The sequence below is a fragment of the Mixophyes fleayi genome, chromosome 7 (genome assembly GCF_038048845.1).
Source record: "Mixophyes fleayi isolate aMixFle1 chromosome 7, aMixFle1.hap1, whole genome shotgun sequence".
NCBI classification, from domain to species: domain Eukaryota; kingdom Metazoa; phylum Chordata; class Amphibia; order Anura; family Limnodynastidae; genus Mixophyes; species Mixophyes fleayi.
The window spans coordinates 58,303,244-58,319,841 of record NC_134408.1 but is presented as its reverse complement, the minus strand read 5'-3'; the positions used below and the strand labels follow the sequence as shown (position 1 = coordinate 58,319,841).

At 42.5% G+C, this 16,598-nt stretch overlaps 1 protein-coding gene across 1 annotated transcript in view; it reads left to right on the top strand.

Annotated features, from left to right (window-relative positions):
• The window catches only part of ALG1 (ALG1 chitobiosyldiphosphodolichol beta-mannosyltransferase), a 29,175-nt gene extending 13,836 nt beyond the window's left edge, over positions 1-15,339 (top strand). The window contains exons 9-13 of the mRNA XM_075179856.1: positions 2,582-2,641; positions 4,642-4,752; positions 5,364-5,478; positions 6,201-6,276; positions 14,232-15,339. Of these exons, the coding sequence (XP_075035957.1) occupies positions 2,582-2,641; positions 4,642-4,752; positions 5,364-5,478; positions 6,201-6,276; positions 14,232-14,372 (503 nt within the window). The 3' untranslated portion in view covers positions 14,373-15,339. The remainder of the gene's footprint in view (positions 1-2,581; positions 2,642-4,641; positions 4,753-5,363; positions 5,479-6,200; positions 6,277-14,231) is intronic.
• The last annotated feature ends 1,259 nt before the right edge of the window (positions 15,340-16,598 follow it).

The window sequence follows — 16,598 nt, the reverse complement described above, 5'->3', positions numbered from 1 at the left end:
TTAGACGCCTCTTTTCTAAAGTAAACAGGCCTAAACTGGCTAACCTTTCCTCATAACTTAATGACTCCATACCTTTTATAAATTTTTTCGCTCTGAACCCTTTCTAATTCCAAAATATCTTTTTTTATAGAGTGGTGCCCAGAACTGTACTCCATATTCAAGATGAGGTCTTAGCAACGATTTATACAGCGGCAAAATTACGCTGTCTTCCCTTGCATATATGCCCCTTTTTATGCATGCCAATACTTTATTTGCCCTTGCAGCTGGTGCTTGACATTGAGCACTATTGCTAAGTCTACGAGTACTCCCAATCCATTTCCATTATAGATTCACCTAAATTAATCCCATTTAATTTATATATTGTGTGCTTGTTTTTGATCCCTACATGCATAGCCTTACATTTATCTATGTTAGACCTCATATTCCATTTGGCCACCCAATCCTTCAGTTTAGTTAAGTTCCTCTGTAGAGAAGCTACATCTTGATCTGATTTTTATTACCTTACAGAGTTTAGGGTCATCTGCAAAAATGGAAACTTTCCTCCAAACCATTACAAAGGTCATTAATAAATATATTAAAAAGGATTGGCCCCAGCATGGAACCTTGAGGTACTCCACTTAAAACTTTTGACCAATTAGAAAACGTTCCATTTATCACAACTCTGTTCCCTATTCTCTAACCAGTTTTGAATCCAAGTATAAATGTTGTTCCTCTATTTTGTAAACCAACCTCTTGTGTGGCACTGTTTCAAAGGCCTTTGCAAAATCTAAGTAGACCACATCTACTGTGCAGCCCTCGTAGAAACTAATTAGATTACTTTGACATGACCTATCCCTCACAAATCCATGCTGATTCCCACTAATAAATCTTATTGCGCACCAAGTAATCATGAATACTATCCCTTAATATACCTTCCAGTAGTATCCCCGCTGTTGATGTCAGGCATACAGATTTAGAATTCCCTGGTTGTGATCTCGTCCTCTTTTTAAACAGCACCACATCTGCTATTCGCTAATCCCTTGGTACTCATCCTGATTTCACTTCTTAGGGGTCCTATATTATCTTTTTTTAATCCTTTTGCCATTTATATATTTAGACAAACTCCAAAAAAATTTTTATTTTTTTTTTTATTTTTGCTACTTGTTTTTCATTATCTAATTTCGTTTTTGCATGTTTTATTACATTCCTTGTACGTACAGAAGGACTCCTCAAGCACTTCAGACAATTTGAGTGCACGCTTCCTTTGCATTTTTTTTTTCATTTCTTGATCTTTCCACTTCCCTCCCCACTAATGTGTCCTGCTGATACTTTGCCATTCCTTTCTGGATGTCCTATTGTTTCCTTAAACTTAACATGCCCAAATCTGAACTTAGTCTTCCCCCCACTAGAGTTTCCTCCCCTTCCACCCACTCAATCACTATTTGTAATACCAACATCTCCTCTTTTACCCAAGTCTGATACCTGGATGTCACCCTTGACTCCTCTGTCCACTTCACCCCCCCCCTTCCATATCCAATCCCTTGCGCAATCCTGACACTTTTATAACTGCAACATAGCTCTGTCCTTTACTCTCCTTTTGATGTCCCAAAACTCTCATCCATTCTCTCAATAGTTCTCGCTTTGATTAATGCAACTTCCTCCTTACTGGCCTCCCCTACTTTTGTCTCGCTCCTCTCCAATCCATACTCAATGCTACTGTGCCACTAATCTTCCTCTCTCGCTGGTCTTCATCTGCCTCCGCTCTCTGTCAAACACTCCACTGGCTCCTCCTCCGCTATAGAATCCTCTTTAAACTCCTCTCCCTCACCTACAAAGCCCTCTCTAATTCCACTGCTCCTTACGTCTCCAACCTCATCTTGATTCATATTCCCTCTGGTCCTCTACATCTCACTCCTGTATTCAAGTTTTCTCCCGTGCTGGCCTTCTTCTCTTAAACGATCTCCCTCATTCTATCAGACTTTCTCCTAGCCTGCAAATTTTCAAATGATGTTTCAAAACCCACCTTTACAGGAAAGCCTACTCTTCCTCTATCTAACTTTCTCTGTCCCATCCTCAACCTGCCTCTTCATGATCCTTCTTCATTATTCATAGTCCCCTCACCCTGTTCTCGTCTTTGTGTTTCCTGTTACGTCTGCTCCTTCCATTTAGATTGTAAACTTCCATGTGCAGAGCCCTCCTATCCTCGGGTCCTCCTCCTCATGTCACCTTTGCCTTCAGCACCCCAGCCTCATTCTTGTGCTTCGACACTAGGCTCCTGCTTTTGGTCTCTTCTTCGCGTGTGCCTCTCCACCACGGGCTCTGATCCTGTTAGCTGTGTCCACACTCCTGGGCACAGGTTCAGCTTTCTATGGTGCGCTTTTCTTCCTTCCCTTTTTTTAGTCTCCTAAAGTATTCTCGTCTTCACTCATACCTCTGCCCAGCACACCTCTCCTCAACTGGGTGGATACTTTATTTGCACTTAGTTTTGTTTTTGCCCTATATGCCGTGTACTGTTTCATACTTTGCTCTTTGTAGGTGCTGCGGACCTTTTGTGGTGATGATGATAATGTTTACTAGATAATATTTTTTCTTATTTCCTTAGACTATGACATGTTTATGAGAAATGGAACCAAACTTCCCTCTCTTGTTTGTGTTATAACAGGTAATACATTTCAAGTTTTTTCTGAAAAGTATTTTATTTGCCTCTGAAAATATGCTAACAAGGTTATTAAAAGCTGAAATTGTGTTTGTTCCTTTAAAGTAAATTAGTCAACATAAATGTATTTTTAATCTACCACCTTTATATGGATAGCTGAAGTTTGCAGAGATGCCCACTTCGAAAATTGAAATGTGTGTGGTTGTAAAACTTTTATCCTTACTTTAATCACACAGTCAGGTGATATTACTACTTCATGGTTTGAAGACTTGGATTTCTGTGTCTCCACTTTTCTAGGCATAGTTTGTGGGTTTCAGTAGATAAAGATGTGGTGCAGCACAACTGTAATATAAGAAGCAGCCAGAGGAAAATAGGGAACCCCTATCCCTAAATAAATAGTGATATCAATAAGTAGAAAATACCTCAACGCTATGAAATATATGGTAAATATTTAATATCGGTAAAAATTATGTGGTTCTGGCCAGAACTATATAACAAGTTCAAAAGAATACAACACAGTAAATAAAATCACAATTTTGACAATGCAGTATGTGCAATAATAGGTGATTAAACAATGATCCACTGTATCGATAACTAATGCAAACACCTGAGTCATAGCAAAGGGTAAGAAAGTCCTCCATCCATTATAGACCCTAAATTGTGAATCCTGAACTAGATCTGGATAGTGGGTAAAGTAAGTTCTTCCACAATTAGTGCGTTAAATTTTAACTGCTGTCCGTTACAGCAGACAGTGCGAGGTAAATAAATTCACAGTATTGGAAGAAAGTCTGTACACTTACAGTTGCGGAGAGCCGAACAGCTCCCGATATCTCCTGTAAGTTCAAAGTCCACTCCGATATATGTGTAGACGGAGGAAATGGTTACAGGCTTAATTCCTTTCATGCGCGGACGGTGGCTGGCGTCCCAGCAGGAATCACGTTGCGGTAATAACGATGTATAGCAGCGCTTTCTGGACACAGAGTTGGGATGTAATAAATGCGCAGACCAGCCCCGATGTCAGCTCTAATGTAGAGGCAGATAGGTAGTAATACTGCAGCGGAAGGTATAAGTGTGCGGGTAATCCAACGCGTTTCCCCCGCGCTCGGCGGGCTTCATCAGGGAAATTTTTTGTGGGTTCGACACACAATGTTTTAAACTTGGAATGCTTGTTTGTACAACTTTAGTATTGGAGACGTATGCAATATGATTGATTAAAGCTCATCTAAGCACTTTTGTTTTTATAAAATTCTCCCTTCTTGTTTAAAGAAATATGTACAGGTGTTCCTTTCAGTTTATCTTGCCTATATTTATCAGTTTTCCTATCTATTTTATTCCTGTAAACACAGTATTATACATACTCCACAAGCTAAAAAGAAAATAATGGTGTACATAGTAAGCTTAACATTTATACAAGCAATATCTGGTGATGTCCTTATGGCATATTTTATTAGTATGTTTATACTATAGACTGATGGGTCCTGAGGTCTTTTGAGTGTAGTGGCTAATCTAAATCACACAGGCATAAGATTATACATTGCTCTTAGTGTCTCGGGATCTGCAAATCAAACATATAGGTTGCCATCAGTCCCTTGATACATTCAAGTGAACAGACATATTTTGAATGTTTCAAATTGTTAGAAGTTCCTGTTATGTTTAATTTTATTTGCTACCAAAAAAAGCATAGGATGTCTTCTAAAGACTGCACGAATGATGGCCCTTGCTTTCTTTTGAAAAATGTGTTGCTTTTAAATGTTTATGAAACATCTGCAATCTTGCTATAATGCCATAATTCTGGTTAATTTATTTTTATTTTAAGTATATAATTGTGATGTCATTACTGATGTATATCCTATAGCTTAGACTGTATAATTGTAGTGTCCAGGATTAAGTGTGGTTTTTTTTTGGTGTGAATTTAGGAGGATGCATTTTTAATGTCTGTTTTTTTTATTGAAATTTCATTACACCTCAGTTATTCAGGATTATTTTGTTTTTTTGTTTAATTTTAGGAAAAGGACCATTAAAGGAGTATTACACCAAGTTAATAAGAGAGCTGCAGCTTGAGAACATCCAGATCTGTACGCCTTGGTTAGAGGCTGAAGATTATCCAGTTTTACTTGGTAAGAACATGAGTGATATTGGTTGTCTATATTTTTATTGAGTTTTAAAATGCAAATTTATTTGTGCAGGAGAGCTACTACTAACATTCAGAAATGTATACAGTATGTGGATGGGAACTAATAATATTTGCAGATGGGTAAATCTTTTTTGTGACTTGCTAAATGACATTATTATGAGTCATTGTAGTGCTCACATTAGACACAAATTCAGAGCTTAGTTTTGTGAAAATAAGCAGACTTGTCATTTTCAAGGTGTGCACTCTCTAACTACTGTCTAACCAGGCATTGATTTTAATTGGTACAACCTTAAACTAAGGAATTACAGTGTGCTATGCTGCCTTTACTGTCTTTCTGGAGGATGCTCCCTGATAACTAAAGTAAACTATTTCTAATGCAACCTGGGCTATCCTGGAGAATTGTGGCACCAAGATAAATTTTTGTGTAAACAATTACTTGCTGCACATTTGTGGACATAATGGTAAAGGGATAGTTGATCTATGAAATATATAATACTATATCTTTCTGCATGATTGCATGTACATTTAGTTAAATAGAAATTGGGGAAAATAGCAGCCTAGTCATACTTGTATTACTGTTTTTTATCATTCCAGGATCAGCTGACCTAGGAGTTTGTCTTCACAAGTCTTCCAGTGGTTTGGACCTTCCAATGAAGGTTGTTGATATGTTTGGCTGCTGTCTTCCTGTGTGTGCGGTTAACTTTAAATGGTAAAAATATTAAAATCACTTGTATTTCTATCTAACCAGTTACTGTATAGGCATATCTGGAAGACATCACAATATGAATGCAAATGTTTAAAAAAATATGTTCACCTAAAGGCTTAAAGGTACAGAGGGTGATGCAGTAGTAGCAGGAGGACACAAGGAAATAGGGCCCTGCTCATAAATAATTAAATCGTTTTCTTTCTTTTTTTTTTTATATGAATATCCTCTTTATTAAATAAACACAAATATTCTAAATAGATGTTACAGTAAACAGGTTGAAGTACCCAGAGAGTATACATGGGTTGAGAAGCCCTGTGCTAAGCCAACACCCAATAGGAGATATTCACTATATAAATGAAGTATGTAAATTCTGGCTGTACTCTAAAGCCTAGGTAAAATTACCTAGATCTTCATAATCTTCTACTAGTCTATTCCACTGTTGGGTACATTTTTTTAGTGTCAAAATGCTGAAGCTATTGTACGATATTTAAACTGCAGGTTTTGTAAACGCCAAGGTTATCACTGGGCTGCGGTATGCTGCATAATATGCAGAGAATACCTGCTGCAGAGTTTCTATTTTTAACCTGCAGTTTTGATATATTAAGTATTTTCATATTATAACTGCCTTTATTCTGAAATCGCACATTCACCATTGTATAAAGAACACTGTGAAATAATAAGTGTGTTTTTTATTTATTTATTATTATTTTTATTTTTTTTCATAGCTTACATGAACTTGTAAAGCACCAAGAAAATGGTTTGATATTTGAAGATTCAACAGAGCTTGCTGAACAGCTAAAGGTATTTTAGAACTTATATATATTATTTATATTTATTTTATAGTAATGTTAGCCTATGTTCTAAAGTAGTGTGTTTTGGATAAATTTAAAAATGTAAATACCTTTTGAAAATTTAATTACAAATCCACTGGCTTTTTAAAATGATGCAGGTATTTTGTTCCTTGCAGTAACTGGGGAGTAGGACACTTTACATCAGGGGTGTCCAACCTTTTAGCTTCCCTGGGCCACATTGGAAGACGACGAGTTGGTTTGGGCCGCACATAAAATACACTAACGATAGCTGATCATCGAAAAAACCATAGAAAACATATTTAACATAAAATTAAGTTAGTAAGAGTTAGGAAACCTGTTGCAGAATCATGATTAAAGCAGTAGTCCCATTACCAGCTACAATTTAACTTAACTGCATCTTAGTGGGGTTCGGGGAACTAAATGCCAAAAACTTTTTTATTCCTCTCCTGAATCATTTTTTTTATTGACCAGTTTGAAATGGTCACCGATATAGGTAGCATCAGGAGGACTAATAGAAATGTACAGAGATTTAAAGATAGGGTGGTGGGAAAAATGGCTCATGGAGCAGCCTCCGATGAGGGTAACAGTGGGTGATATTTTCATCCTACTGAGCACTGCACATTTAAAATGGTTTAAAATATTAAAAATAAAATTATCTCTTGATATTTATATTCGATACATACAGAGAACACAGCTAGTTCATAATTGCATGGTGCAGAAAGTCCAAATTCAGAGTAACAACAATAAGATACTGGATAATCTTTCACTGCTGCTGATAGTTCGCGCAGGTGACTCCTCTGTGCTGCGCTACGCAATGGATGTCGGGTGTGATGACGTCACCCCCTACATTCACTGCGAGCGCCACACGGAGGAGGAGACCAGAGAGGGAGCCGGAGCGCCAGCTGACGTGACCGCAAGGTAAGTATTTTCTTTTTTTTTTTTTTTTTTTCAGCGCTGCCCCCTTGCCACAACCAAAACTCCTGCTGGGCCACATTTACAGGCATGCTGGGCAGCATGCGGCTCGCGGGCCGCGGGTTGGACAACCATGCTTTACGTAATACGGAAAAAGAACACAGGAGCATTCTCTCTAGACCCTAAAGACACACTAATCACAAAAAGTGTGTATTAGACTCTAATATTAATAAAACATAATATCTGGAATAAACATAAGGAACTTAATGTTTATTTCTCTTTTATTCAGTCTGGGGGACACTGCTTACCATGGGGGTTGTGGAGGGAGCTTGGGGAGTTGGCACCTAACTAGTTAAGTTTTAGTACTGCCGACAGACCCCTCCCCTCTACAATCCCCCTGGACTCTCCAGTTTTTTTCAGGTGCCCTGGAGTTGGGCAGTGTTTTTTTAGTCTAGTATAATTTTAGAAGATTTTATTTCTTTTATTTCCTTTTTATTCACTATTACAGGTGGCAGCGCTGGAGTGAATTCTATAATAGAGAACACACTCACAGCCAGCAGCGCAGGCATTCTCCTGTCAGATGGGAGCCAGAGGCTCTCACTGACAGGGAAACTTAAAAAAAAAAAAGGGTGCCTAAACTGAGGAGTGACAAGCGATCTCATGGACCGCTGCACTCCTCCAGCCTCCCCGATAACCGGCGCTGCCATTACAGGCAGGGAGTGCCGGTTATCGGCATTTCAAGTAGCGGCGGCCATCTTGGATTTTCGGGCCAGCAGCGCTACGGAGAGAGGAGGAAGGGGGCTATACCACGGTTCCCCCCTCATGCATAGGAGGAGGGCGCCGGGTATGTCGCTGCAGAGACCTCTGTATAGAGGTCTCCACTATCTGCCACGCTCCATTTTTTTTCTTTTTTTTTTAAAAAAACGTTTTTGGAGCTATTGAAGGGGGGGGGGGGGGGAGGGCTAATACATAGAGTTCCCCCCTCCTTCCACAGAGAGATGGTATATCCCAGTCTTCTGGCGCCAAAGGAAGCCCGGGAAGAGAGAGCAGAGCTGAGGGAGCAGACACTGGACAAACTGCCGTGGACTTCTCTCCTTTATGGCCCTGGGCAAAGTATTGCCTTTTAAACACACATATTGTTTATTTCTGTGGAAAAAAGTAGGCTTGTAAGGTTTACATTATAGTCTCCTACTTGCCTACAAACATTTGGTGTTTAATTATTACAAGTACAACTTTTATTATATAGATTAGTTGTTTCTTGTTATATAATCTGTTTTCCTGCATACATATCTCTCTCTATTCTCTCTGTTTACACAGCTAGATTAACCCTTTAATCTGTGTGATTGGTGTGCCTTCCTTTATAAGAATGACAGATAAGGGAAAGGGCCCTATTGCAAAATATTTCACTTGTTCAAAATGTCAAGTTAAATTACTGTGTGGGCAGGGGGACCCTAAATTGGCGCTCTGTTCTGCCTGTGATGCAGGGGCTTCCACTGTGCAGACTCATCAGTCCACAGCCCCTCTGACGGAGGAACCGGCCTGGGTGGCCTCCCTGACACAGTCGGTTTCCTCCTTAGCTCAGATGGTATTACAATCTAACCAATTGCTATCTAATATGGCTACTTCAGTGGCTACTAATAATAGCACTCAGCTGGGCCTCCCTGTTACCACAGGGTCCATTGGAGGGTCTTTACCAGGACCTTCCTCTTCCTTTTCTGACCAAACCCCTATCCCCACAGAAGCGGCATGGTCTACAGCTTTCCTTAAAGGTTTAAATAATCTTAACTTGTTGCTTGAGTCCCCAAACATCTTGTCCGCTAAAAGAAAGAGACCTAGATCGGATAACCCTATCATGGTCCTTTCAGATTCTGAGGAATCTTCTGAGGATGAGGGGGCAGTTTATTCCGATTCTGACCAAGTTCAGTCTTCGGAACAGGAGGATAGTTCTAAAAGCCAATTTGTTAATGATTTGGTTTTTGCAGTTAGACAGGCTCCCAGAACCGGAGGATCCTACGCCTAGAGACAGAATTCTTTTTAAAAAGGTCAAAAGAAAGGCTTGCCGTTTTCCCCCATCTAGGGAACTCGTAGACATTGCAGAAGGAGCATGGAAACTACCTGAGAAGAGGTTCTCAGTTCCCAGAAGATTCTCCTCCTTGTACCCCTTACAGGAGGAGGAGGTAATTCGTTGGGAAAGTATCCCAAAAGTAGATGTTCCCATAGCCCGTTTGGCTAAACACACCTTACTTCCAGCTCCTGGTTCAGCGTCCCTTCCGGATGCCAGTGACCGGAAGGTTGAATCCCAACTGAAATCTATTTTTGCGGCTGCAGGTTCGTCCTTTAGACCCATATTATTCGCTTCAGCTTGGGTTGCTAGAGCCATGGAAGTATGGGCAGACCAGCTGGCAGAGGCCTTACAGGGTTCTGAATTACTCCCCCTGGCCTTACATTTAAAAGAGGCATTGGGGTACATTTATGAGGCGGCACAAAATTCAGCAGCTGTCTCCTCCTCTATACAGGCTGCATCCATTTCAGCTAGAAGAACTCTATGGCTGAAATCCTGGGAAGGAGATGCGGAATCTAAAAAGTCTGTTGAAATCATTCCTTTTTCAGCAGCAGGTTTGTTCGGTCCAGAATTAGATACCTTGATATCCCAGGCAACTGGGGGCAAGAGTACTTCCTTGCCGGTTTTCCCAGGTAGAAACAGGAAACCCAGGTTTAGCTCCTTCCGTCAGCCCTTTCGAGGATCCTCCTTGTCCAGGGGACAGTCTTTTAGGGGTAAACAGCCCAATGCCCGAGGCTCCTCCTCTAGAGGAAGATCCTCTTTTTCGGCCAGGCGCCAGGCCTCCAAGACTCAGGAGAAGCCTGCGTCCTGACGACCACTCGTTTCCCCGGGGGGAAACCCCAGTGGGAGGTCGTCTGTCTCTTTTTCTTCAACAGTGGACAGAGTCCTCCCAGGACTCCTGGATTCGGGGCATTATATCAAGGGGATACAGGATAGACCTGCTGGGTCCCAGACCCCATCGGTTCTTCGTAACCCCCCTACCCCAAGATCCATTCAGAAGACAGGCAATACAGGATTGTGTCGCCTCTCTTCTCTCTCAGAAAGTTATCTGCAGGGTTCCAGAATTCCAAAAGGAACAGGGTTTTTATTCAAACCTGTTCCTTGTGAAGAAGCCGGACGGCTCCTTCCGACCTATTTTATACTTAAAGAGCCTCAATGTGCACCTAAGAGTCGACAGTTTTCGGATGGAATCTCTGAGGTCGGTCATAAACGGTTTGGAGAAAGATCAATTTATGGCTTCCATAGACATAAAAGATGCATACCTCCACATTCCCATTTGGAAGGGCCATCAGTCCCTCCTCAGATTCACTGTAGGACACTCCCATTATCAGTTTCGGGCCCTCCCCTTCGGCCTCTCCACAGCGCCGAGGGTTTTCACAAAAGTCATGTCGGTTATGGCAGCTCGTCTTCACCTTCTGGGCATCCAGGTCGTGCCTTATCTGGACGACCTGCTCTTCAAATCCTCCTCAGAGAGTTGTTTGTGTTATCACTTATCCGTTGCCTTGGCGGTTCTCAGGAGCCACGGATGGCTCATCAACTTGAAGAAATCACAGATGGTTCCGTGTCAGCGCATGGTCTTCCTGGGCCTCATCATAGACACCAGCCAGCAAAAGGTGTTCCTGCCTGTCGAAAAGGCCACCTCAATTCAGAGTATAACTTCCCAGGTCTTGTCCTCTCCCAGACCCTCAATCCACTTGTGCATGCGGTTGCTGGGAAAGATGGTGGCCTCCTTCAAAACCATTCCTTTTGCTCGAGCCCACTCTCGCTGTTTTCAGTGGGATCTGTTAACAAAGTGGTTAGGATCCCATCTACGCCTGGACCTACAGAAGATCTCTCTATCCCCGAGGTCCAGAGAATCTCTCCAGTGGTGGCTGATTCAGGATCACTTGACAGTGGGCAGATCCTTCTCTCCGGGGGCGTGGGTCATAGCAACAACAGACGCCAGCCTGAAAGGTTGGGGGGCGGTAATCCTTCACCTCCGGCTTCAGGGCCTTTGGTCGGTTCAGGAATCATCCCTATCCATAAATGTGTTGGAACTGAAGGCTATTTTCTTAGCCCTCAAAGGAGGACAATCCCTCCTCCAGGGCCACCCTGTCAGAATTCAGTCCGACAATGCCACGGCTGTGGCATATGTCAACAGACAGGGAGGAACCAAGAGTGCAGCGGCAATGAAAATTGCAGCCCAGATTTTGTCTTGGGCAGAACTTCATGTTCCGGCAATATCGGCTGTATTCATCCCAGGAATACGCAATTGGGAAGCAGACTATCTCAGTCGCAACCAGATGATGCCGAGGGAGTGGTCTCTGCATCCGGAAGTGTTTCAGTCCCTGGTTCAGAGGTGGGGCCTTCCGGACATAGATCTCATGGCCTCCAGACACAACAGGAAGGTTTCCAGGTTTTGCGCAAGGTCAAGAGACCCCTTAGCCGTGGCAGTAGACGTCATGACCATGCCATGGGAGTTCAGGATGGGATACCTATTTCCTCCTATCTCCATGCTTCCTCGCGTTCTCAGACGGGTCAGGCAGGGGGGTCTGCCAGTAATTCTGGTAGCTCCCTCATGGCCGCGCCGAGTCTGGTACGCGGACATAATCTCCATGGCAGAAGGACCAGGGTTTCGTCTACCATCTCGAGACGACCTTCTCCTTCAGGGTCCATTCCTACACCAGAATTTACCTCAGCTCAGTTTAACGGCATGGCTGTTGAAGCCAGCCTCTGGAGGGCTAGAGGTTTCTCCCCAAACGTGGTAAACGCCCTCATGCGAGCTAGAAAACCAGTTTCAGCTCGCATCTATCACAGGATTTGGAGAGCTTACATTAGATGGTGCGAAGGTAGGACTTGACACTCATCCTCCTTTCGCCTCACTCGCTTGTTAGCTTTCCTTCAGGATGGCCTGGAGGCAGGTCTCAGGTTAGGTTCCCTAAAGGTCCAGGTATCGGCACTTTCGGTTTCTTTCCATATGAAATTAGCCGATTTACCGGATATCAGGACTTTTCTCCAGGGAGTACTGCATATTCAGCCTCCCTATGTTCCGCCGACAGCACCATGGGATCTCAACCTGGTACTTGAAATGTTTAAAGGGCCTCCTTTTGAGCCCTTGCGTGTGTCAGAATTAAAGTGGTTGACCTGGAAGGTCCTCTTTCTTTTAGCTATCGCTTCTGCTTGAAGAGTTTCGGAATTAGGAGCCTTGTCCTGTCGGGAACCATATTTGGTTTTCCACGAGGACAGAGCGGTCTTAAGAACCCTTCCTTCCTTCGTTCCGAAGGTAGTTTCGGCTTTTCACCTTAACCAAGAAATTGTAGTTCCGGCTTTTTCATCCTCTTCCCAATCTGATCACCAGACTATGGAAAAGTTAGATGTGGTTAGGGCTCTGCGCATCTATGTAAAAAGAACTTCTCAAATTAGACGTACAGATTCTTTGTTTGTTCTCTATGATGCTAATAAGAGAGGCTGGCCAGCCTCAAAACAGTCCATCGCTAGATGGATTACGGCAACCATTAGACATGCTTACATAAAGGCTAACCGTCCTGTGCCAGAGAGACTTTCGGCCCATTCCACCAGATCGGTAGGGGCGTCGTGGGCAGCGAGAAATGGGGCTTCTGCGGACAAGCTTTGCAGAGCAGCCACCTGGTCCTCTGTCCACACGTTTACAAAGTTTTACCAATTTAATGTATTTGCATCTGCAGATTTCGCTCGTAATGCTTTGCGAGCGGGATTTTCAGAATAGTCCCACCCTTAGGGGGCTGCTTTAGAACGTCCCCATGGTAAGCAGTGTCCCCCAGACTGGATGAAAGAGAAAAGAGGATTTATGTACTTACGTTAAATCCGTTTTTCTGATTCCGTCTGGGGGACACTGCGATCCCGCCCTTCTTCTGTTCTTCTGTGTGCTCTTGTTTGACTGGCCTTACTCCTAGGGCTTTTTAATAAACTGAAGAGTCCAGGGGGATTGTAGAGGGGAGGGGTCTGTCGGCAGTACTAAAAGTTAACTAGTTAGGTGCCAACTCCCCAAGCTCCCTCCACAACCCCCATGGTAAGCAGTGTCCCCCAGACGGAATCAGAGAAACGGATTTAACGTAAGTACATAAATCCTCTTATTGATCAAATTGTGATCAGCCATTTACCTCAACAAGGCGACCTCATTCAGATGGATACATACACTACAAATTAATTTATATAACATTGCACCTACACTTGGAAGCAGCAGCACTCCAGCATCTTTGTATGCTGCATGCTCTATTTACTACATATGAATGCGAGGACGTCAGTTGTTAGTCATTTATTGACCCCTCCCGCACTGCAAACGTTGGTTACCACCATGCCTAGCTCCATTTAAGTATGACATACTGTGTAACCAGCCTGAAGCCGTTTACCCACTGGCCAGTACATGCAGATGGTAGCTTGTGTAAATGTCAAGCCTGCTTACCCCTGCATCATTGTGTCCCACTAATGCTTCAGAGAGAGACTGCTAGTAGTCTATTGAAATGTTACACCACTCAGAGTTCTTCCTAGGGACTGTAATTTTAATGGGAGCTGTTCTTAAATGAGGTAATTTATTTTGTCCATTATGTTTGCGTATATCTCAAACCTTCTTATTTATAGATAGGCATGTTTCATCTAGAGGTGTATTTGACACTATAGTCTCCCTGCATCACTTTAAGTTTCACATAGATTTTCTATGCTGTGGGTGTTATCCAGCTCCTTCAGCAGTCCACTGCTTCCTACTGATCTCTTCTGTCTGTGCTGCTGTGAAGATTTGATGATCTGATTGGTTACAGCTTGTTTTATTTCTGCCCATTTTAAAACAGTTGACATACAGACTTACAGAAAATGAAGGCTCTATAAAATCTGTTTATGTCTTTATTTGTAAATCCACTTCTGCACCTTATTTTGTGCCCCCGTCTAAAAAATTAGATTTTGTTTTGTGACAAGATTATATTAACAAATGTTTTGTTTTTTTCTAAATTGTTTCACAGATGTTATTCACTTCATTTACTAGCAGCTCAAGCAAACTGAAACAATTTCGACAAAATCTACACGAGTCCAAACAAATGCGGTGGGAGGAAAGTTGGGATCAAACTGCTCTACCAGTATTTAGAGGCCATTGCAGAACGTAACACCGTTATTTGATTAGTTGTATTACTGAATTTAATATTTCTAGGATTGCTGGTCTATGATGGCTCGGGTGACGGAACCTGCAAGCTTCTTTATGGGAGACTATCTTTAAAGAATTTTGTATCTTACTAAATCTTTAACAGTGTTGTTCTTTTAGGCAAACTATACCTGTTTTAAGGAAAACGTTATATATGTTATACTGGTAATGTGAAAACGAAGCATTTTTCATTATTGTAAAGGATCTATATACATTTGTTATGGGGATTATGTTATCACCATTTATTTATATAGCTCTTTATATCTTGCTCTTAAACTCAATCTTGCTAAAACTGAACTCATTGTCTTTCCTCCCTCTCGTACCTCCTTCCCCTCTGACCTCTCTATCAATGTTGACAACTCATCTATCTCCCCTGTTCCCCAACTCCGCTGCCTAGGTCTCATCCTCGACTCCTCTCTCTCCTTTGCCCCTCACATTCACTCTCTCGCCAAATCCTGACGTTTCCAGCTTCGCAACATTGCCCGCATTCGGCCCTTCCTCTCCCAGGATGCCACCAAATCTCTCGTCCACTCTCTGATCATCTCCCGCTTGGACTACTGCAACCTTCTCCTTATCGGCCCCCCCCTCTCTAATATCGCTCTCCTTAGATCTGTACTTAACGCCGCTGCTAGGCTTATTTTCCTCTCTCGCCGTTCCACCTCTGTCTCCCCACTCTACCAAGCCCTTCACTGGCTCCCCTTCCCCTACAGAATCCTTTTCAAGCTCCTCACACTGACTTACAAGGCACTCACCAACTCCACTGCTCCCTACATCTCTAACCTTATCTCTATTCACACTCCCTCCCGCCCACTGCGTTCGTCCAATGATCATCGCCTCTCTTCCCCTCTGATTACCTCCTCTCACGCACGTATCCAAGACTTCTCCCGCGCCGCTCCCCTCCATTGGAACAAGCTCCCCCGCTCCATCAGAACTTCCCCTAATCTGTCCTCTTTCAAACGAACATTAAAAACCCACCTTTTCCTTAAAGCCTTCCAGTCTCATGCCTAAACTCCCACCGGTCGGCTACCTCTCTTTCTCATCCCTTCTTCCCTTCTCCCCCTTCCTCGACTCGGTCTCATCCATGTGTCTATCTGTCTTCCCCTCCCTTTAGATTGTTTGCTCCTTTGAGCAGGGCTCTCCTACCTCCTGTTTCCATCACTTTTAACTGCGCTCTCCAGCTACTCTGCTCACCTCCTCTCGGTCCCTCTGCCCTCTGTCTCCTCTCGCTTCTCTCCGCTCCCCTCAGTGACTCTCAACCTGTCATCTGTGCCCACCCTCTTGGGCCATAGTTACCTGCCTATACTCACTTTTCCCCTCCCTCTCTTTCATGCTGTGCCTGAGCCCCCATAGTTATAGTGCTTACTGTTACTTGTACTGTGCCATTGTTTGTCCTTGTACGGCGCTACGGACACTTTGTGGCGCCCTATAAATAAAAATTAATAATAATAGATTATAGGGGAATTATAATTATTTAATTTTTCTGTGGACCCTATTCCAAAACTCCTCTCTACAGCAGTGATTGGCAACATACTTTTTAGGGGCCAAAAGGACACCACTAATAAAATTTGAACTGATGTTTCTGCAAATGTAGAGATCAAATCCCTAGCATGAAGTGTGGCTTTTCAAACTGGGGAGACCTCTATATCCAATCAAAGACTTGCCTATTTCATTGACTGTAAATCCACTATGCTTATGGGTCTGACATCAGAGTTGATACGAAAAGGACCAAAGAGAGAATTACTTGTGTTCAGGAGAACCATATGTGATCACTTTATGGGCCAAATGCAGCTATTAGTTGTCTACCACCACACTAGTTTTTAATAAGGGTATCTGAACATTTCTGCATCCATACTTTATTAAATGATGACTTTTACTGGTGCTTATTGTACTCACACTTTAGCCTTAAGAAAATATGGCCTATGGGTCTCTAGTGATTAGTGATTCACCTGGCATTTACTTTTATTGCATAAATCAGGCCTGGACAAATATCCAAAATTTTAGGAGTGATCAGTTTTACAACGAATAATTTGTGAATCGAGCAAAACAAAAAGATTTTTAAGAGTATGGTGATTTATGTTGCAATGCAACCATGTGCAATAGTGATTAGCAGATAATCATCCCACATATTATACATAGTGCCAGCATGTACCCCATCATCTTCAACATTTATATAGCGCCAGCAAATTTCGTA